The sequence below is a fragment of the Corythoichthys intestinalis genome, chromosome 13 (genome assembly GCF_030265065.1).
Source record: "Corythoichthys intestinalis isolate RoL2023-P3 chromosome 13, ASM3026506v1, whole genome shotgun sequence".
NCBI lineage: Eukaryota > Metazoa > Chordata > Actinopteri > Syngnathiformes > Syngnathidae > Corythoichthys > Corythoichthys intestinalis.
Window position 1 is genome coordinate 15,886,802 of NC_080407.1, and position 24,478 is coordinate 15,911,279.

Here is a 24,478-nt window from a genome sequence, read left to right on the forward strand (position 1 = left end):
TCAAACGTTTTGCTGGAAAACCTGAGGCCGTGTGTCAGCCAGTTGAAGCTAAAAAGAGGATGGATGCTGCAACAAGACAATGATCCAAAACACAGAAGTAAATCAACTTCAAAATGGTTTCAGAAGAACAAAATACACGTACAGACTTGAACCCCATTGAGATGCTGTGGCATGACCTAAAGACAGCGATTCATGCCAAACATCCCAGGAATCTGACTGAACTACAGCATTTTGTAGAGAAGACTGGGCCAGGATTAGTGTGGCAGACTGATCTGCAACTACAATAAGCATCTGGTTGGAGTTATTGCTGCCTAATGGGGGGTCACAAAATATTAAATGTGATGGATGACTTACTTATTTCTCCCCCCTTCTGTCATTGTTTGCATACTAACCTCATTAAAATATGAAAACCTATAAATATTTGGGTGGTTTTAGTTCAAGCAGACAGTTTTTTCATCTGTGTGATTTTGACAAAGATCAGATCACATTTGGCGATTTTACGCGGAAATGTGAGAAATCCCATAAGGTTCAGACACTTTTTCATACCACTGTATCTCATTTGCTGCCAATGACGGTGATAGACGCCTAATCTATTTTCAATAGTCTTCAGGATGACTCGCTTTAGTTTAGAAACACTGAAATGGAAGCAAGGAACTATCGGGACACCCCGTGCTATGTGGCGTCGCGTTTTACAGCCACGCTAGCCCGCGACTTCAAACAGCCAAAATAGCAGCACATTGACGAAACACAACACAACTACTGAGGGATTAAAGAAGGCAGGGTGGGGAGAAGGGAACGCGCACAAGGTAGCAGGCCTCGACAGCAGATGGTAAAATTAACATTTCAACAGTTCCTTCCTTTCATGTAAGGTTTTTTTTCCTTGCAAGAAAGGGCTTTTGGTTAGATACAGCGGTGCAGAAGGCATCTGGAAAAAAAGGGGAAGAGGGATATCGGTTTATTGCTCCTCGCGGTCCACCTCTATGAAAAATTAAACAGGCCTGTTTTGCAGGTTTCCCTTCCCTGGTGTGTCTCTAGCTGCGTTTGGGAATTATCATTCTCATCATTATATGGCCCCCGAAAAAAAACACACATGGTAATCAGGGATGCCACGACTAATCGACAACAAATCTAATACCAAATTAAACAAGTTTAATTTTCTATCGTTTCGAGACATTGTTAACTGAAAAAAATGTTTAAAGACTCTTTTTTGGCTCACAACGTGTTGGCTGCCATTGACAGCTAGAGGCGTCTAATTCGTAGTGTGTAAATATAAATGGCAGCCAATGAATTAATAGTATATTTATTTTAATAATTTGACTTACTTTATTTACTTTCTTAAATTAAAAAAAATGCGGAAAAAAATAATAAAAATTAAATTTACTATTTTTTTATGCGTAAAGTATTGAAAATAACTGTCAAAAAAGGGCGAAAAAATGTAAATTTGCACTTTTATCCCTTTCAAAAAAACTAAATAGTATTGATATAGGATAATAATCATACAGTATACAGTGGGGCAAATAAGTATTTAGTCAACCATCAATGATGCAAGTTCTTCTATTTGAAAATATTGGAGAGGCCTGGAATTGTCAACATGGGTAAACCTCAACCACGAGAGACAGAATGTGGAAAAAAAAACTGAAAATCACATTGGTTGATTTTTAAAGAATTTCCAAATTAGAGTGAAAAACAAGTATTTTGTCACCTACAAACAAGCAATATTTCTGGCTGTCAAAGAGGTCTAACTTCTTCTAACGAGGTCTAACGAGGCTCCACTCGTTACCTGTATTAATGGCACCTGTTTTAGCTCATTATCGGTATAAAAGACACCTGTCCACAATCTCAGTCAGTCACACTCCAAACTCCACCATGGCCAAGACCAAAGAGCTGTCGAGGGACTCCAGAGACAAAATTGTAGACCTGCACCAGGCTGGGAAGACTGAATCTGCAATAGGTAAAACGCTTGGTGTAAAGAAATCAACTGTGGGAGCAATTATTAGAAAATGGAAGACATACAAGACCACTGATAATCTCCCTCGATCTGGGTCTCTATGCAAGATCTCACCCCGTGGCGTCAAAATGATAACAAGAACCGTGAGCAAAAATCCCAGAACCACAAGGGGAACCTAGTGAATGACCTACAGAGAGCTGGGACCACAGTAACAAAGGCTACTATCAGTAACACAATGTGCCGCCAGGGACTCAATTCCTGCACTGCCAGACGTGTCCCCCTGCTGAAGCCAGTACACGTCCAGGCCCGTCTGCGGTTCGCTAGAGAGCATTTGGACGATCCAGAAGAGGACTGGGACAATGTGTTATGGTCAGATGAAACCAAAATAGAACTTTTTGGTAGAAACACAGGTTCTCATGTTTGGAGGAGAAAGAATACTGAATTGCATCTGAAGAACACCATACCCAATGTGAAGCACTGGGGTGGAAACATCATGCTTTGGGGCTGTTTTTCTGCAAAGGGACTAGGACGACTGATCTGTGTAAAGGAAAGAATGAATGAGGCCATGTATAGAGAGATTTTGAGTGAAAATCTCCTTCCGTCAGCAAGGGCATTGAAGATGAGACGTGGCTGGGTATTTCAGCATGACAATGATCCCAAACACACAGCCAGGGCAACAAAGGAGTGGCTTCGTGAGAAGCATTTCAAGGTCCTGGAGTGGCCTAGCCAGTCTCCAGATCTCAACCCCATAGAAAATATGTGGAGGGAGTTGAAAGTCCGTGTTGCCCAATGACAGCCTCAAAACATCACTGCTCTCGAGGAGATCTGCATGGAGGAATGGGCCAAAATACCAGCAACAGTGTGTGAAAAGGCTTGTGAAGAGTTACAGAAAATGTTTGGCCTCTGTTATTGCAAACAAAGGGTACATAACAAAGAAACTTTTGGCATTGACCAAATACTTATTTTCCACCATGATTTGCAAATAAATTCTTTAAAAATCAAACAATGTGCTTTTCTGTTTTTTTTCCCACATTCTGTCTCTCATAGGAGAGGTTTACCCATGTTGACAATTACAGGCCTCTCTAATACTTTCAATTGGGAGGACTTGCACAATTAGTGGTTGACTAAATACTTATTTGCCCCACTGTAGTATAGTATAGTATAGTATAGTATAAAGTGCAGTACATTGAAAAGCCTCAAAGAGTATTAGTATATCATTAGGATAGTGATAGAAAATAGTACAGGTAGTCTGCGGGTTACGAATGAGTTCCGTTCCAACGCTGGTGACGTAACCCGAATTTCTGCCTAAGTCGGAACCCTTTAAGTACTCCTAAATCTTAAAATAACTATCCAAAAACATGCATTATAGGTCAATGTACCGTCCTCGCCAAGACATTGGAGCTAAGTCCTAGCTAGACAGCAAGCTAAGCTCCGAAATGACAGTTACAGACGTCCGTGTGGTTTGCCGACTTCATTCAGCTGCTCACGACAACAACACTTGCAGAGTGAAGCTAAAATAAAAAGGAAATGAAATCAGTTTCATCTTCCATAACAGCAACTCAAATTTGCATCCATAACAAGCTATTGATTCAGCAATGACAATACACGCAAACGATTAGCATGTATCAGTTAGCCTCCGCACATCATCAAAAACAATCGGATAAACCCGTTCGACGAAGCTTTATTACAACAAAAACAGAACACAAGAAGGAGTGTGAGGTGGAGAGAGCAATAAGACAAGCAAGGGCAATAAAAAAACAAGCACAACAAGAACACCACAAGTCAGCTGTCACAGATGACTGCAAAAGGGAAAACCACAGTTGTGTATGTCGAAACCCAGGGACTACCTGTATATTATTTGTTATTACATTAATTTTTAAAAGAATATGCATTAAATAACAAATAAAAATGTAAATATTCTTTAGGCTATTTTTCCCCCCCAAAGTTTCTTATATTTAAAAAAAACTAAAAAGTTAATGAATTTCCATAGTCCCCAGATGAAAGCTGATAATTATCTTTCATTTATTCAATGTTTTATTTTTAAAATAATGTATTAAAACAACAAAATATAATTCGGTTTAAGAGTCCTTTTTCCCGTCACAAAGATTTTTTTATTGAAAAAAAAAAAAAAAATCAAATATTATTTGATTTCTGTAGTCTTTCATAAAAACTTATTTTTATAGCCTTCAGAACGTTTTTAAATTGCATTTATTTTTAAAAGAAAGCATATAGTAAAAAAAAAAAAAAAAAGGGGCGGGGAGAATATTCTTCATGTTTTTTTTGTCTAAAAACTACAAAATATCATATAGTCCTTGATAAAAGCTGATGATTATTTTTCATTTTTGTCGTCCTTCATGAAAACGGACTTATTTTATTATTATTTAGAATCATTTTAATTGTCTAAATCTATTTCTAAAAGATTAAACAACAACAAAAATAGAAGGGGAAATGATTCTTCTAGTGTTTCTTGTCCAAATATGCAACAAAATAGTCTGATTTATGTCATCCTTAAATAAAGCTGATCATTAGCCTTTTTTTTTTCATGTATTTTTAGATGATCTAGTCTGATCCCGCCCCGCCCCCCCAACGATTTTTATTCATAAATAAAAACATGAAATATTATTTGATTTCTGTAGTCCTTCATGAAAACAGACTATTATTGTTACAATTTTAAAAACTATATTCACTCAAAAGAGAATAAACCATTCAGGAAAGGGGAAAAAAATGAATATTCTCGTCTTTTTCAACTAAAGAATATTAAACAGATGATTATCTCCAAACCGATATTCAAGACATTCTCCCTACCTGAAACTGCTTACTTGATCTAAACAATAGAGCTCCTCCATTAATTTGGACACAGTCCTGGCTAAATTACATGTGTTCCACCTCTGTGACATTTTAAATGCAATTAAAAGCTGGTTATGGAAGTGTGCGCCGCCGACTCGCCTGTGATGAAGGCAAATCACCGACGTGATTAACATGCAAACGAGCTCACGCTGGCAGTGGAGATTGGGGTTTGAAAACCTCAATTACTTTTGTGTGATTATCTATTTACCAGTACACAGATTTCCATTTCTCATCTCCAGCCGAGGTTCTCCACACCAGAGCCTCAATTACGAGCGTCGCACCTTTTATTTATGATGCGCTTAATGCTGTAGTACAAGCGCGGGGGTTTTTCACTCTGATGCATTGCGTCTTTACTGGCACTGCCACCGGACCGACACTTCCTCCACTTATTAAAGCGTCCATCCGAGCCTAATTTACACTCGCTTTAATCCTTTAGCTTCTCTCTCTTTCAGTCATGGATGGAGGAAAACATGTTTCCTTGAATAAAACTGTTTTCTAGTTAGGCCTTAAAATATCTCATTGAGATGTATTTGGCAGCGAACAATTGCAAGTTGAGAGGAAGGTGAGCGAGAACACGGTCAGGGTGCCATCCTGTTGACGCCAGACTTGGCAGCAGAGGAAAAAAAACAAAACTGTTTTCAAATTTGGCCTTCGAAAGTGTTTATCAGTAATACCGCATAGTGAAAATGAGTTATATACAGTGGTATGAAAAATCTGAACATTTTGGAATTTCTCACATTTCTGCATAAAATCCCTATCAAATGTGATCTTTGTCAAAATCACACAGACGAAAAAAGTGTCTGCTTTAACTAAAACCACTCAAACATTTATAGGTTTTCATATTTTAATGAGGATAGCGTGCAAACAATGACAGAGGGGTTAATCGAGTTAATTACAGCTTAAAAATTAATTAATCGTAATTAATCGCAATTCAAACCATCTATAAAACATGCCATATTTTTCTGTAAATTATTGTTGGAATGGAAAGACAAGAAACAAGACGGATATATACATTCAACATACGGTACTGTATTAGTTTATTTTAACAATAAATCAACAAGATGGCATTAACATTATTAACATTCTGTTAAAGCGATCCATGGATAGAAAGACTTGTAGTTCTTAAAAGATAAAGGTTAGTACAAGTTATAGAAATTTTATATTAAAACCCCTCCTAATGTTTTCGTTTTATTAAAATTTGTAAAATTTTCAATCAAAAAATAAACTAATAGCTCGCCATTGTTGATGTCAATAATTACACCATGCTCACTCATGGTGCTGAAAGCCATAAAATCAGTTGGACCCAAGCGCCAGCAGAGGGCGCCAAACACCAAAAAACAAGTAACAAGCGGACATTACACTCTGCTGTCATTTTAATCTGTTTGAGCGGGGCATGTGCGTTAATTGCGTCAAATATTTTAACGTGATTAATTAAAAAAAATTAATTACCGCCCGTTAACGTGATATTTTTGACAGCCCTAGTTGAAACCAATTTTTACCAAACATTTTAACCCTTTCTTGCCAAATGTATCATATTTGATACACTTAGAATTTCATGATTTTGAGACTAATTCAGAATTTTGAAATATCTTTCCTAAAAAAAAAAAAAAATTATTGATGCAAGTCAACTCATGCATCTGCAGGTTCCATGAGAAAAAAAAAAAAAAAAAAAAAAAGGATTTAGCAATGGTTATAGATATTAGAGCACTTATTACACATATATTTTTTTTCTTTTTTACAAATTTGAAAAAAAGGTTCCATTAAGACCTTATTTTTCAAATGTTGTGATTCTCTGACAATTGGTTCATATTGCAGGCATTAAAGGGGTTAAGTTAGGTGTGTGTGCCCAATCACTGATGAGTGGTTTAAAGCTGCCCTGCCCACTATAAAACATACACCTGGTAAGAATTGTCTTGATGAGAAGCACTATCTGATGTGCATCATGGCTCGGTCAAAAGAGCTGCGATCAAGGATTTTGATTTGTATGAATCTGGGTTTTATTGTACGACTGATTGGAACTGTAATGCATTGTTTCGCCACAGGGTGTGCTGTCGTGTATTTCATGTTCGGTGTGAAGAAGAAGAAAGTTAAAAGAGGCATTAGCGGCCTGTTCTCAACTTCTCCCTCACAGCACTTTGGCTCTCATGGAGAGCACGTATGCTCATGTGTTCGAAATAAACGATAGCCGACGTGCAAAGTAGCAAGTAAGCCGTAAAAATAGCGAGCTTAGTGGCGTGAAAAACGCGGGAGAGCTAAGCGAAGCTAACGAACAGCTAAGCTGAGCTAAGCGAAGCTAAATGGCGCTAAATGACGCTAAGCGACTGCTACTCAGTCCGTCGTCGTGGAACAGTCCATTGTAGTGCTGGTGTGTGGGGGAGAGATAATATAAATCCAGCAAGCCAAATGGCTTTCTTTTTTGTTTGGTATGCTGACATAATTATACATGACGAATAGTTGGGGGTGCTGATGGCTCCCAAGCCGTTGCTCGTTGGGGCAAGTACAGCTGGTTGGGGGCCCCCTACTGGTTGGGGGCCTGAGGGGATCGCCTACTTTGCCTGAATAGTAGATCCGCCTATGCATATACACCTAGGGGAGGTAACCGTTTTAGTTTTAGGTCGCAAGCAGCTTTGGTTCTGAAAATGTTTGAATTTTAAGTTTTTGAAAATAGGCTCCCAATGGATCAGCCCCGAGCCCAGTGGCCAGTCAACTGATATTGAAGTCTATGGGGGAATTTTCTTAAAGGGACACTAACGCAATTTAACAGAGTGGACAGTGACACCCGGGATGGAGAGAAAACCTTTGATTTTCTTTCAAATAAATAATATATTTTAATTTAGAACAACATATAAATTTATAATTCATAATAGATGGTAATTGATTGATTGACTAAAAAATTGAATGAGTATTTATCCAACTTTAGTGAAAATACAGTTTAATTTATACTGGGGACTCAAATGGCACCCTACATGTAAAAATAAAAAATTAAACTGTGCGCCCCTAAATTTCCCACTCTAAAATTTGCACTGTGCTCCTAATCAAAATGAAAAATTGCAAAAATACAAAATAAAAGCACTTTTTTTTTTTCAAAAACTAAGAAAATGGGAATAATAAATGATGATAAAATAAAGATGACACGCTTCAACGACGAGGCCCCTTTCTGCCTGTGTAGCACTGGCACGTATGCCTCGGCGTGTGCCAGGCATCCATAAAACATGGCCCTGTTGCTCCAGTGAAGCAAAAAGGAAAACAGTGCCATCAAGTGAAATTTCCGAGGATTCCTCAAACGCCTCAGAAGATTGCTGTGGAATGGCTTAAAAACAAGGGCGTAGGTTTGGTCTCAATATTGCTAGGGACGGGACATTAATAAGTCCGAAGGCTAAATTTCTCACCAATATGAACCTAATTCATTGACAGGCTGAATGATTAATGCTCAAAAAATCTGTATCGACTTAAACTAACTTTCACACTGCAAAATTAAATTGTAAAATTTACTTGAAGCACTGGCTGATCATTTTACTTATTTCTCATAGATTTACACTGAAAACAAGGGAATTTAACTAGTTTTAAGGAGGTGTGTTTTTAAGGTGACACACCGTTCGATTCCCACCTTTGTTTTCAAAAACTCAAAAAAGAAATACTTTGAAAACTTCCAGCCAATAGAAATTGCAATATTTGAACACAGATTATATGAACAAACATAAGAAATACAAACTTGTTCATCATCTCTTAACTATCCAGGAATGCAAAAAAAAAAAAAATATATATATATATATATATATATATATATATATATTCATATATTTGTCTTTATACCAATCAAAACTGTCTAAATAAATTAAATATCACAAAAAAACTTCTTAGTCAGGGAATAACAAAAATAAATAAAAAATGGAGCCTCCCTTCAGAGAAAACACACCTGTTTTTGTCCACAAGCACAGCCAAACTCCACACAAAATGAAAGCTCCTTTGGGCTGCTTAAAGACCACAAAAATAAAATAAAAATGAAAACTGGCTAGAAGGTGGTAAACCTCAGTTCACTCCATTTTTTACAGTTTAATTAACGTTAACAGTAGAAAACATACAGGAGGATATTTCTCTCAACGCAGCTTCCTCCTCGCACAGATTAATGCTATGCTAACTCTGATGCAGGTCGGACTTTCAGTAGCAAAATTAGTGGTGAGTTCCCCACCTCCACTTTACATTACTTACAGTGGCTGCTGCTGGCGGGAAAAAAATCGTCTAAGATCCCCCGTCTTCGAAGGTATTTGTATTTCTGTCGGGCTGTAAATGCGTGTGTATGCCAATCAAACGTGCGTTTGAGGGGGGAAAAAAATGGACTGTCACATTTTTTGGCGGGGGACAATTTGAGCATCCTGAAAAGTTATGTTATGTTATGTGCCTACCATCCCTATGCAAACTTTGGCATGAATGTTGGGAAAGTTGCTTGTGTTGAAACCAAAATGGGCGTATATCTTTGATATCATCTTTAAAAATATACACTTATTTAAAAAAAAAAAAAAAAAAAAAAAAATCTAAATAACTTGTGACTTTTTTGATGAATTCATCTTGATTAATCTAATTTTAATCGCACAATTCCTAATTCCAATTTATCAATCCTTAATAAATACTGCTGGTACTACAAATAGCAATTACACAGAGCAAAACAAATTATGACTCAAAATAGGAATAATAGTACATTTAATAGCAGTAACAATAAGAATTACCATACCTGTAATAATGTTATGATTTGGGTTCTAATGTGGCGATTGTGTTTTGCATGTTGTACCTGAACGCACCGCGTGGCTGACGTGCCAGAGTGAGAGAGGACTTTTTACTTTCCCTTCTCAGCTGCGGCGGACAGTCGGGATGTTGTGTTGCACAAGTTCTGAAATAAATGATTAAAAAAACTGACAAAGCTGGCCATTTTTTGGGCGATGTTACAATCATAATAATTGTCAGCTTATTTTATAAAGACTGGCGAACGGAGTTCGGAGGAGGATCGTCGAGATTGTAGACATTCTACGGCCGTGCTGTCGAGCCATTTCAGGGACGCGCTCATATTTTTCTATCATTTCCCTCTTTATTTCAATGGTAAGCTTAAACTTTTTACCTTTTTCCACCACCTGCGAGTGGTTAATTTTCTTGATTTTGGCCTCAATGTGTTCCGGGGCTTATTTGGGCAGATCCGGGACCTCTCGTGTATAAAAAATAACTAAAAACTAGGGCTGTCAAACGATTAAAATTTTTAATCGAGTTAATTACAGCTTATCAATTAATTAATCGTAATTAATCGCAATTCAAACCATCTATAAAATATGCCATATTTTTCTGTAAATTATTGTTAGAATGGAAAGATAAGACACAAGATGGATATATACATTCAACATACGGTACATAAGTACTGTATTGGTTTATTATAACAATAACTCAACAAGATGGCATTAACATTATTAACATTCTGTTAAAGCGATCCATGGATAGGAAGACTTGTAGTTTTTAAAAGATAAATGTTAGTCCAAGTTATAGAAATTTTATATTAAAACCCCTCTTAATGTTTTCGCTTTAATAAAATTTGTAAAATTTTCAATCAAAAAATAAACTAGTAGCCCACCATTGCTGATGTCAATAATTACACAATGCTCATGGGTGCTTAAACCCATAAAATCAGTCGCACCAAAGCGCCAGCAGAGGGCGACAAAACTCCAAAAAACACAATTAATAAGTTGGCATTGCACTGTGCTGTCATTTTAATCTGTTTGAGCGGGGCATGTGCGTTAATTGAGTCAAATGTTTTAACGTGATTAATTTAAAAAATTTAATTACCACCCGTTAACGCGATAATTTTGACAGCCCTAATAAAAACGTTTTTAAAAAATGTATAAAATAATAATAAATTGTTGTCATAACATTTACACCAAGGATATTATCTGAAATTGAGGATTGTAAGCATGGCAAGTGGGCATTTGCGTGTTGTTTTCAGCACCATTTCCTGCGTATGCTCTGGGACCTGTGCCCGTCTCGTCATCCCTTCGCTGTCATATGTACTTTCCGTTCCGGCACTTTATGATTTACAAATTGAGGACTGCCACCTGCACTAATGTTCTTGGAACCCATGTTGAGCTCTCTCGCAAGAAAATTCGCCGTGTGGCGCTGTCATAGATCGTCGTGCATGTCGTCGGATGTAGAAACAAACGCCGATTCAAATTTTACGTCGGAATTCGAAAAGATCGTGTGTCGAAGCGATTGTATGTCGAGTACGAACAAAGACAATCTTTCTGATTTGAACTCTGGTCGCTAGGGCCTAACTCCGGCATTTTTTAAAGCAGCGGCTCCAACGTGGATTGAATGAGACTGTCGTGATGGCGAGAATCACCAGTGAGAGCGAATAAAAGACAGGAGCGAGGGAGAGAGCTCCGATAATGGCAGATAATGGACAATTAACTCTGGCTAGTAGCGCCCGGCTGCAGTGAATAGCGGCTTGGTGGTGCAGCAAGTCCCCAATCACCACTCAACCATATTCACATTGGGAATACGGGCAATATCAAGCTGCGGGCTCGCGGGCCTCCGAGGTGTACACGCTGCATTAGCAATCTCCACAATGCCTTCAAACAATGCTCCGAAGCAACAAAGTGTCCCAAAGTGCCAACGCAAGCACTCTGCCGCTGGGAAGTGTGTGGTGTCCTAACCTTGTCTATTGTTTCATGTCCTTTCACCATCCAAATAAACCCGAGCGGCGTAAATCCATTAAAAAAAAAACAGCATCAAGGCGTAGATATAAATTTAATCTAATTGCATAAGTAAATGAGTAGGGGGAGGGGCTTAGGAAGCATCAGAACTGGCCACCCAGCCCGCCGCCACCTTCAAGCTTCATCTAAATCTATTGATCTGTGAAACACGGAGGCCCAAGGGAGCCCATTCACTTAATATCATACATCTAATGATGAGATGAATCACGATAACGCCGCTTGGTAATTAAACGTCTTACAAACCATTTAACTGACTGTGCGTCAGGAGGGTTCACCGGGGGTCGCCGCGTTTGTTTTTCATTTCTCGCTCGCCCACCAAAACAGGAGGCATGACGGGGAAAACAGCGCATGACACAATAGTGAAAACACACTAATGATTGTTAGCAGCTATGGCACTAATCCCGAACGCTGTCAAGACTTTGAAGGGAAAACAATTCGGAGGGGGGGCCGCGTAAAAGCAAGCAAGACAAACATCTTGGCTTCCGTGCTTTTTTTTCCCCTCACTGCAAATCTCTTTGGCACACATTTGCATCTGTTGACATTATGAGATCATATGAACTGTAAATACGTGGAATGAAGGGTGAAGTGTAAGCAAAAGGTGCAGCCTTCTGTCTCACTAAGAATGTGTCTTACATGTAAAGGTGTATTTAACATACACGCTGAGAGCTAATTTACTGTCAACATCGAAAACGCTAATCCCTGTAAACCATTTATAATTACCCAACAGTGACATGCTGAGTTGTACCTGATTTTTCGGTGTATAGGTCGCACCAGCCAAAAAAAGCAAAATGAATAGCTGAAAAACATATGTTGCATTTTTCATGGGATTTTATTTGATCATAGTTTTTTTTTTTTTAATGTTACCGGGTGAACTGCCCCATAATAAATAGTAAAAGCTGCCTGCGCATAAAACGTAGCACTGTCACTTTAAAGTAGGGCTGTCAAACGATGAAAATTTTTAATCGAGTTAATTACAGCTTAAAAATTAATTAATCGCAATTCAAACCATCTATAAAATATGCCACATTTTTCCGTAAATTATTGTTGGAATGGAAAGATAAGACACAAGATGGATATATACATTCAACATACTGTACATAAGTACTGTATTTGTTTATTATAACAATAAATCAACAAGATGGCATTAACATTATTAACATTCTGTTAAAGCGATCCATGGATAGAAAGACTTGTAGTTCTTAAAAGATAAATGTTAGTACAAGTTATAGAAATTATATATTAAAACCCTTCTTAATGTTTTCGTTTTAATAAAATGTGTAAAATTTTCAACCAAAAAAATAAATTAGTAGCTCGCCATTGTTGATGTCAATAATTACACAACGCTCACCCACTAAATCAGTCGCACCCAAGTGCCAGCAAAGGGTGACAAAACTCCAAAAAACACAAGTAACAAGTGAGTATTGCACTGTGCTGTCATTTTAATCTGTTTTAGTGGGGCATGTGCGTTAATTGTGTCAAATATTTTAACATGATTAATTTAAAAAATTTAATTACGCCCGTTAACGCGATAATTTTGACAGCCCTACTTTAAAACAAATCTTGGTAACTTTTCAACCTTTATAAAATATTTTCCTAACATTTGTGATTATATGTCGACTGACAATTAGTTGAATGACATCTCTTTTATATGTTGAAGGGGTCTGCATTGCTTTCACCGACTTTTCAACTTTGAAGAAGGTGGCAGGAACCCCGCCAGCGATAGCAACACAAGGCTACAGGTTGCTAACAGTCATATGCTATTGTTCAGCCATCACTGGATCATTACCGTATTACTAAAGTGGCATGAAAAAGTATGTGAACCTTTTGGAATTTCTTATATATTTGCATAAAATCCCCATCAAATGAGATCTGATCTTTATCAAAATCACACAGATGAAAAAACAGTGTCAGCTTTAACTAAAAATACCAAAACATTTACAGGTTTTTATATTTTAATGAGGATATCATGCAAACAATGACAGAAGGGGGGATATAAGTAAGCCTCAGGACACTTAAAGAGCAATTGAAGCCAATTTTTACTAAAAAATGTAAGTCAAGTGTGTGCCCAATCACTGATGAGTGGTTAAAAGCTGCCCTGCCTACTATAAAATACACACTTGGTAAGAATTGTCTTGATGAGAAACATTGTCTGATGTGCATCATGGCTCGGTCAAAAGAGCTGTCTGAAGACCTGTGATCAAGGATTGTGGAAAGGATATAAAACCATCTCCAAAAGTCTGGATGTTCATCAACCGACAGTCAGAGAAGTTGTCTACAAATGGAGGGTTTGGCACTTTTTCCTTATCTCCCAAGGAGTGGCCGTCCACCAAAGATGACACCAAGAGTTCAGCACAGAATACTCACAGAGGTAGGAAAAAAAAAGAACCATAGAGTGTCTGCTAAAGATTTACAGGAATCACTGGCACAGTCCCAAAAAAATCCTCGTTGCTCGTTTAATGCTCGCAAAAAGGCACTTGGACACTCCACAGACGTTTTGGCAAAATATTTTGTGGACTGATGAAACCAAAGTTGAATTATTTGGGAGTAAAACACACAGTCATGCATGCAGGAAAAATGGAACAGCTCACCAACATCAACCTCATCCTCACCATGTAGCATGGTGGAGGAAGCATCATGATTTGGGGCTGTTTTGCTAGCTCAGGGCATGGACAACTTGCAATCATTAATGGAAGAATTATTTCAAAAGTTCATCAGGATGTTTTGCAGGAAAACCTGATGTTGTCTGACAGTTGAAGCTAAAAAACAAAACACAGAAGTAAATCAGCTTCTGAATGGTTCACAAAATACACGTTCTGGAGTGACCAAGTCAAAGTCCAGACTTGAACCCCATTGAGATGCTGTGGCATGACCTAAATACAGCGATTCATGCCAGACATACCAGGAATCTGACTGAACTACGGCAGTTTGATTGAGAAGAATGGGCCAAGATTGGTCCTGATCGATGTGCCAGACTCATCTGCAGCTACAGGACGCGTCTGATTGAAGTTATTCCTGTCAAATGGGGCCCACAAAATATTAAATGAGATAGATAGTTCACTTACTTATTTTCCCCCCTCTGTCATTGTTTGCGTACTATCCGCATTAAAATATGACAACCTATAAATATTTGGGTTGTTTTAGTTAAAGCAGACACTGTTTTTTTTATCTGTGTGATTTTGACAAAGATTACATTTGACGGTTATTTCATGCAGAAATGTGAAAAATTCCAAAAGGTTCAGATACTTTTTCAAAGCACTGTAACTGAACTTATCCTCTACAGTAATGCAAATAAGGTTGCTTAAAAGTTGGTCGGGACAGCTTACGCATCCTGAAAAGTTTGTAGTGTTATGTCCCTGCCGTCCCTATGCAAACCTACCTAGATTTGTTACCCTGACATATGAACAGATATATAAAAATTATAGTTTTGTCAGAGTGGGGGGGGGGGGGGGGACCGAAGTTGTACCTGACTATAATACAGTGGGGAAAGTAAGTATTTATTCAACCACTAATTGTGCAAGTTCTCCCACTTGAAAATATTAGAGGCCTGTAATTGTCAACATGGGTAAACCTCAACCATGAAAGACAGAATGCGGGAAAAAAAACTGAACATCACATTGTTTGATTTTTAAAGAATTTATTTGCAAATCATGGTGGAAAATAGGTATTTGGTCGATAACACAAGTTCATCTCAATACTTTGTTAAGAACCCTTTGCTGGCAATAACGGAGGCCTAACATTTTCTGTAACTCTTCACAAGCTTTTCAAACACTGTTGCTGGTATTTTGGCCCATTCCTCCATGCAGATCTCCTCTAGAGCAGTGATGTTTTGGGGCTGGTGTTGGGCAACACGGACTTTCAACTCCCTCCACAGATTTCCTACGGGGTTGAGATCTGGAGACTGGCTAGGCCACTCCAGGACCTTGAAATACTTCTTACGAAGCCACTCCTTTGTTGCCCTGCCTGTGTGTTTGGGATCATTGTCATGCTGAAAGACCCAGCCACGTCTCATCTTCAATGCCCTGGCTGATGGAAGGAGATTTTCACTCAAAAGCTCTCTATACATGGCCCCATTCATTCTTTCTTTTACACAGATCAGTCGTTCCGTCCCTTTGCAGAAAAACAGCCCCAAAGCATGATGTTTCCACCCCCATGCTTCACAGTGGGTATGGTGTTCTTCAGATGCAATTCAGTATTCTTTCTCCTCCAAACACGAGAACCTGTGACTCTACCAAAAAGTTGTATTTTACTAAACACATTCTCCTAGTCCTCTTCTGGATCATCCAAATGCTCTCTCGTGAACCACAGACGGGCCTGGACGTGTACTGGCTTCAGCAGGGGGACACGTCTGGCAGTGCAGGATTTGAGTCCCTGGCGGCGCATTGTGTTACTGATAGTAGCCTTTGTTACTGTGGTCCCAGCTCTCTGTAGGTCATTCACTAGGTCCCCCCTTGTGGTTCTGGGATTTTTGCACACCATTTTTATCATTTTGATGCCACGGGGCGAGATCTTGCATGGAGCCCCAGATCGAGGGAGATTATCAGTGGTCTTGTATGTCTACCATTTTCTAATAATTTCTCCCACAGTTGATTTCTTTACACCAAGCGTTTTACCTATTGCAGATTCAGTCTTCCCAGCCTGGTGCAGGTCTACAATTTTGTCTCTGGTGTCCTTCGACAGCTCTTTGGTCTTGGCCATAGTGAAGTTTGGAGTGTAACTAACTGAAGTTGTGGACAGGTGTCTTTTATACCGATAATGAGTTAAAACAAGTTCCATTAATACAGGTAACGAGTAGAGCTTCGTTAGACCTCTTCATAAGACGTTAGACCTCTTTGACAGTCAGAAATCTTGCTTGTTTGTAGGTGACCAAATACTTATTTTCCACTCTAATTTAAAAATAAATGCTTTAAAAATCAAACAATGTGATTTTCTATTTTTTTCTTTCCACATTCTGTCTCTCATGGTTGAGGTTTACCCATGTTGACAGTTACAGGCCTCTCTAATCTTTTCAAGAAGGAGATTTTGCACAATTGGTGGTTGACTAAATACTTATTTGCCCCACTGTACCTAGGCGTAGCCAAACTATGAAAAAAGTGCGACTTATACGCCGAAAATATGCTTTTTTTTGTATGCTAAGTAAAAGGCAGACAAGCAATGACAACGAAGCTGCATAACTATAGTTTCTTTTACGTTCCTTGTGAAAGAAACGATGGTAAACATGATCATTTCTTGAAAAAGAACAAAAAATAAAAGATAGGATTCATGCAAGCGGTCTATTGAAAGAACTGGGAACAAAGTATCACAAAGGTCCAATGTCTGCCGTGCTGAATACGTGCAAGATTATAACCCGTGTCATCATTTCCATAATGTAAAACACTCTCTTCTTCTTCTTCGCCCGCTGACTATTCACTAAATAAATGGGGAAAAACTATCACCGGCGCAAAAAATATTGGACAAAAGACGGGAGTTTTGAATGACCTCTTTTCACAATAAAAAAGGCTGTCCAAACACATTGGGAAGCAGCCGAGTGGGAAAGAAGCACTTGAGTATTTATCAGCGGGTACAAAGCAAACGTATTACCATGTCACCTGTACCACTTAACTGTACGGACCGAAGCGAAGCTTTGCATAATGCCAGGTGAAAATATCAAAGCGTACCAGTCCGGCGAGAGGATCATTCCATGGATGTTAGTCTTTCTGAACAAAAACGGCTTGAATGGAAAAGGTTTGAAAGAAACGTGCATTAGTAGCATTTAACAGTCAGACGTGGCTTTTAGCGCAAAAGCTAAACACCCCGACGTTGGCGTAAACCAACGTAAGTGGCCGTTTGACTGCGAGACCTTGAAGGCAAGTGTTACTTTTCTAGAGAGATGCTGAAAAAAAAACATTTAAGTTGTGAAATTCCAGACCTGCGGACAACATTTCAGGCTTTGCTCTCTGTTCGCATTGATTTGATTCACGGGCGATGGTGACTGTAACCCCCTTTATTTACCTTATCTGCAATATAACGCTTCAGCGAGCATTCGCAACTTTGCGACACGAGTTTCAATCAGCCGTTGCGTGCTCGTGTGTGTGCTCAGCCAGGTGGGGAGATGAGATGAACGTGGCTTTCAGGAGAATCGCTAACAAAGAGGTCGCAGAGCCTCAAAATAAAAGCAGACAGATGGAGAAAAGATTCCTAAATAATACAAATTGAGGCAGCTCTGCTTTAGGGGCAAAATGGGGGACAGATGGTGCCCTTTTCCTCCATTTAAATGTGTTTTAGATTTAATACAGAGCAGAGATTCAACTGTAAAAATCATATTTTACCATCAAATACTTTATTTTTTGCAGTCGAGTCATTTTTTAATAGGGTGCCATTTGGACAGAGTGGACACTGACAGAGGGGACATTGTTTGCTCAAGTTAGCCCTTAGCCTAGCTTTGCGAGCATAACAGCTAACATGATTTTCGATACTTGAGGAGAATTTATAATTTTACAAATAAACCTTTTGAAAGGATTCAATTCAATTTACTTCTTCGATATAGAATCTCGAGCTATTCAATTCGCAAATTAATCGACAACTATTTTGATTACCGATTAATCGTTTAATTTGTTTAAATTCTTGAAATTATAACTTATGTATAACTTCTCAATTGTAAATATAACATTTCTTCATTGTATTTTTGTTAAATCAAAGCAGCACATGAAAAATATCTGCTTTTACTGTGGAAAACACTTCAAATTTTGGCCAATTTTCAGACATCTTATTATGTATAACATCTATAACAACTAATCGACAGCTATCAGTAGTTCTGTTTGGGTCCCTATTTGTGTGTAATGTAAGGCTGTGCTCGCGTGGCAGTAATTAGAGCAAGATAGAGAGAGAGAGTTCACTGCTACATTACTGCTACTCAGGCTGGGTTGCTGAATCAATATTATTACGAAATGTCGAGAGTTCGATTGTCTTTTGTGTTGTTAGCAAATGAAACCAATTGCATTGTTTGTTTTCTTTGTTGATGAGGGCTAAGCTAGTTAGCGATTACGCAAATCAGTGTCCTAAGCATCCGATGGTATTGTGTTTTGGAGAAGCATATTAGCACTTGAGTTATTGTTAGATAGTAAAGTTGATGGTAAATTTATTTTTATTAAACAAAAAAAAAAACACACATAAACCCATTCATATAACAGCTTAGTCTCAACACAAACTGCCATTCAAACTGTAAATTGTCATACAAGAGAGTGTGCTTCGAAATTAGATTTTGTCTGCATTGTTACTTACAACATGCCTCAAGTTAAACTGTGAAGGTAATTTAAAAAAGTGACATTTATACGACTAATCGATTAATCGTTTAATTAATTGGCCGATTAATCGTTAAAAAAAATAACTTAGTTGCAGACCTAATATGAGAGAGTGGACAAGTGTTGATCATACACTAACACAACTTCGTGGACAGTGACAGAGGGGACAAACAGAAAACTTTTTTTTTTTTAAATGAAAAAATGTGTTTTAATTTATTATCAATATATTATTAAAGATGATTTATCAAAGACAATAAAATCATAACAGTCATTTTGGATTTTTTTTCTACTTATATTATTTATTTTATAGACTGAATTTGAATGAAACACACTCGGGACATAGAAAAATTCCAAAACAACCTTTTACAAGAAGTTAATTGAATTTTAAAAAAAACAGAATTTAGGGGCCTGTACACTTTAATTTATTACAGATGGTAATTAATAATGCACCAAAAAATTAATTGAATGAGTATTTGTCCAACTTAAGTAAAAAAATACAGCTTAATTTATGCTGGGGAAACAAATGACACCCTATTAAAAAATATCCAAGGAACACTTTGAATCCCCAGTTCAAAACTAATAACTAATCAACACAATATCAAATTAATTGATAACCCAAAAATTTTCTGACCTCTGTGACCTTAGACATTAACAAAAAAATTAGTAACCTTGCATTACAAACATCCTGCAAATTTGATAATAATCCCTTTTTTCGTTCTTGAGTTATCTTGAACACTAACAGATAAATAGACATAATCAACATAACCATAACCGGAACCAATATTAATATGTACCTAGTTCAAAGACGATGTTTACCCAAAATTGGAGAGACGGCGAGAACCAAAAGGGGTATTTGCCATGTTTTTAGATTTTTTTGGGGATGTGGCAAAATTGATTTTGGTTTGTGGCATTTTTGGTGGGTAATATGGCAGTTTTGCAGGCCATGCCATTGATGGCCACGTAGGTCCAAATTTTCCATTCATTTTAAATGGCAGAAAAACATTCGTGGCTGTGATTTTATGGCCATCCACTTACCATTACAGCACATTGACACTCAACGGACACCCATGTCAGGCTATGCCATTGACGGCTATGCACGTCCAAATGTTCCATTCATTTTAAATGGCAGAAAAAACGTGTGTGGCTGTGATTTTTGACCTTGCGCTTTACATTAGAGCGCATTGACATTCAACTGACACCAAAGTTAGGCTATGCCATTGACTGCTATGCACGTCCAAATTTTCCATTCATTTTAAATGGCAGAAAAACATGTGTGACTCTGATTTTTGACCATGACTGGAAAATTTGGACGTGAATGGCCTGTAAAACTGCCATCTACCCCCCCCAAAAATGCCACATGCCAAAATCAATTTTGCCACATAGCAAAAAAATGCTACATGGCAAAAAAAATTGCCACATGGCAGAAAAAATGCCACATAGCAAATTCCATTTTGCCCATGGCAAATACCACTTTTGGTTCCTGGCCCTGCTGCAAAATTGTCCAAATTGCTAACGTGCTAATCATAGAGTAATATCACAGAAAATAACGTGATTTCTATATGCGTTGATTAGTCGACTAATCGTAAAATTTTTCTGAGATTTTCGCTATGCTGATGTGCAATTGCTAGCAGTGGTTATGAGTGGACAAGCTAGTTTTAGTGATTGGTTGGTGCACCAGGCGAAAACTGTGAAGGTTCATTTCTGGCAAAGTGAAAGTGAATGAAAAGTAAGTGGGGTGCTTTTTGTTGCCCCTCGAGTAGTGCAGAGCGGGTCTTGTCCAATAAACACAGGTGAGCAGCTCGACAGTGCAGGACCAGCGGGCTGACTGACAAGCGAGCGTTCTCACTGACCTCCATGCTTTTGTGTTACATGACAAGAGAAGAGCTCGCCCGGACTGACAAAGAAGAAAGCGTGCGCGCGTTTGGCAAGCTGGCCAAGAGTTTGGCTGTTCAAAAGCCGCGTGTGCGCACGTCGGCCGCCGAGTTTCCTTCACAGGTGAGCAGCGGGAGGGAACACCCGTGTGTGTCGGCTACATGGGGAGAAAGTGAAGAGCTGCGAGGGGGCTGCAATATATGCAGTGCGCCGACTGAATCTTTTCCACATGACGGGCCTCGGGCTGTTTTTGTCAACTGCACTCTTGAGTAGCAAGGAGTCAGGTAGTGTGACCACATGATTGCCCAAGAGGCACTACAGTGGGAGATGGAGAAATGGGGAGAGAGAGGTGAGGGAGAAGAGAGAATGATGGGAGAGTGAGAGGGGTCCGAGGGGGGGCTTTGCAGGGACAGGGCCCATGCAGCAAGCATGATGAGGTGTAATCACAAACCCCATTCAGAGTGCAGTGGAGTTTGTCAACATACACACATTCACATTCCACTGTCTGTCAGCTCCGTGACCCAAATCAAGCGTGCTCTGTGTTTCCACACCCACACATACACACACTTCCTGCGCATTCCGCTTCCGAGCAGGTAGTAGCGATCCTTTTTCAAGCTGTGATCAAATGATCATTACGAACAAAGGATTTGGAGTAGAATCCTTTTGCAGTGGTTGTAAATGTGTTGTTTGATTTCACTCTAGCAGAAAAACTGTGGCTTGCCAGATTATTATTATTAAAAAACAGGTTCAAACGGAGTACGATCTCCCGATACCCATCTTTTGTTCGTAATTGATCAATTTGCAGTTAACTCATTCACTCCCAGCCATTTTCACTGGCTTCGCTCCCGGCCGTTTTACTGGATTTTGACATATTTTCCAAGGCCCACTGAAAATCCTGTTCTAATACTATATAAACATGGAACCCAATAAAAGTAAGATTAGACTCTCTTCTTTCAGCAGGGAAAAAAAGTAAGTTCTTATCTTTTTCCATTCTTTAGATATCAGCATTAGAGAATAGCTTAGTTTGAGCAATTTTTCAATTTCTAATGAAAAAAACAGAGAAATCAAGCTTTTTGTAAAAGCATACATTTAAAACATAACTTTGACTTTAACACAGCTATTTTTTGCTTTTGTGACATCCCAAACATCTGAATAATGTTTTCCTTCTACAAAATAACATAAACAACAAGACAAATAGAGGTTTGATAGCAAAGTAACAATTTATTTACACATAACTAAACTATTGAACTGAGAGATGACGCTGTTGTGGCCGCAGCTGTATCGCAGCGGTAAATTTTTCCCTCATCACCGCCTGTCTGTCTCATCAAGATAGATATTTTTTTTAATCTTTGTTTTGTAGTGACCACTACCTCATAACAGAATTCACCTAGGGAACTTGTGTGGGGCATGTGCCTTGTGTTTACATCGTTCTCCACATTTTTCTCACGCTTCTTCCGTTTACTGTCTATTTCTCTTCATTCATTTCCTTTCATGGTCGGATATGAGTTCTTCCCAAATGCTCTACTACCCTTCAGTGGCCAGTTTTATTGCTTTAAAAATGATTTTGAGTGTTGTGCTTTGGAGCGAACTTACATCAGAACCTAGAGATGTCTCTTGTGAAAAAAAAACAAAAAACGTAAAAGACGTTATATATATAAATACGTTTTTGGGACACTGAAACAATTAAAAATAGAAAATATACGTTTTTGGGAGGAAATGAGTTAATTAATCAGCCCTGAGACAAAAAAAATATGGCTATTTTTCTAGCAAAGCTAAGCTACGGGCTAACTTTAGCAGAAAATGTCCACTCTGTTAGTGTCCACTCTGTTACATTCAAATGGCTCGCTATAAAAAGAAAATGGCTGAGTAGCCATTTTAGTTAGAAAATGGAGAAAATGTTCGTGTAGAGCGTTAGAAAACTTGACTCTCTGGGAACTTAAACTAGCATGGGCTGCAGTGTTGTTTTCGTCAACGATGACTATAACAGAAATATTGCGCCAACATACAATTTTTTCATGACGACAACCAGCTCAAAATGTGTTTTGGGAGACGGAAACATAACCAGACAAATACCAGTTTTCGTCTGACGAGACGAAAATGCGCAATAATTTCCGTCGCATGTTCACAATGTGTGACATTTTATGTGTAGTTAGCCTGCATCGTAGCATTGTTTGGTTGTCTCACTTATATGACGTGCTGCGGCCCCCCGCCCCGACTCACCAGTGTGTCCTCTCCAGTCTCCAGGCTTGCACACATGCACACACGGTAAGATTTGTTTTTTTTATCTTGGTCAGAGAGTATATCCAATGTTGCTTAAGCCTTTAAAAGGTCTGTGCTGAGTGATTAACACATACTAAATGTAACTCGTAGTGTTAGCATTAGGCTAACGCTAATGACGAGTGTCCTCTTAAACTCTTAAACAACTTTTTTTTTTTACGTACAGTTTGTGGTGTCCAAGTGGGTATAGTTAATGAATGTACCGTATCTTTCGGACTATAAGTCGCAGTTTTTGTCATAGCTTGGCTGGGGGTGCGACTTACACTCAGGAGCGACTTATGTGTGAAATTATTAACACATTATTATATAATTTCACAAGTTATTTTGGTGTTTTGGAGTGACAATGATGCTTTGGTAAACTTGTTAGCATGTTCTTTATGCTATAGTAATCTGAATAACTCTTCGTAGCTATGTTACGTTAACATACCAGCCATGTTCGCATTTCGTTGTCCGTGCATCATGCAACATTATCATACTGTACACTTATTCAGCCTGTTGTATTCGATTGTATTTTTATTTAAAATTGCCTTTCACGATGACATATCTGTTCTATGTGTTGTATTTTATCAAGTAAATTTCCCCGCAAAAATGCGACTTATATGTTTTTTCTCCTCTTCGTTTGGCATTTTATGGCTGGTGCGACTTATACTCAGGTGCAACTTATAGTCCGAAAAATATGGTTATGGACTTTTTTCCTGCTGAGTGTGTGTTATCACCAAATTGGTGTTGTCCCTGTAGATGCAAAATATGTGTTTGTCTGCCAATGTTAATTCTAAATAGTTGGAAACATAGTTTGAGATGACTAAAATATAACTAAGATTAATAAGTATTATCGTTCAAGAGTAAGATTAAGAGGAAAATTAAAAGGGCTGCCATAAACAACACTGATAGACTGTTCGCTCGGTAGTAAGCACGCTGAACTGCCACAGTAACACTGTATATTCAAATCCTGAAGCGCGCTTTAGCGTTAAAATGTAGCACTTTTAACCGCAATTTGTTCTTTAGATGACGGTAAACAGTTTGTTAAAGCGTACAATTCAGTTTAATGTACTTACCCTGAATCAAGGAATGAAAACCGTGCCTCACAAGCAAATTTCTTCAGATACCGTAACATAGAATCTGAACTAACTCCGAGTCATCATCAGGTAAAAATAGTACGCGTTTAAGTTAAGGTCACGCTGACGTCCCGGTGGAACACTGGACTGTGAAGGGCTTACATAAAGTGTGCGTGCAGGCTGAAAAATGAGGTGGCGTGACAGTTTGGTGATAACACAGCAGTTCAATCTGTCAGGACAATCAGCATTTAGACCTTGGGAGAAGAATGTGCGACTGTGTGCGACCGATTCATTGGACACGATCGGCGGGCGAGTGAAGCCACTCGTAATTCTTCCCACCTGAAATGGCGGGTTCAAACCAATGTCAGGCAACTCTGATGTCATGCCTGTCTCGGGTTGAGTTTCACAATAATCTCGGGCTCCGAAAGCCGGCTTTCGCGCCCCAAAATTTCTCCA

At 38.5% G+C, this 24,478-nt stretch overlaps 2 protein-coding genes across 6 annotated transcripts in view; one reads left to right on the plus strand and one right to left on the minus strand.

Moving 5' to 3' along the window:
* foxp2 (forkhead box P2) overlaps positions 1–24,478 on the minus strand; it is a 195,189-nt gene that overhangs the window by 150,740 nt on the left and 19,971 nt on the right. The window contains exon 4 of one of the 5 annotated variants that reach the window (XM_057854886.1): positions 9,582–9,680. The exons of the other annotated variants lie outside the window; for them this stretch is intronic. The gene's annotated coding sequence lies outside the window, so the exon portion shown is untranslated. The remainder of the gene's footprint in view (positions 1–9,581; positions 9,681–24,478) is intronic. 5 annotated transcript variants of the gene reach the window in all.
* Positions 20,688–24,478, plus strand: part of ppp1r3aa (protein phosphatase 1, regulatory subunit 3Aa) — a 41,990-nt gene continuing 38,199 nt past the window's right edge. Inside the window, exon 1 of the mRNA XM_057854098.1 lies at positions 20,688–20,813. Coding sequence (XP_057710081.1) covers positions 20,688–20,813 — 126 coding nt within the window. The remainder of the gene's footprint in view (positions 20,814–24,478) is intronic.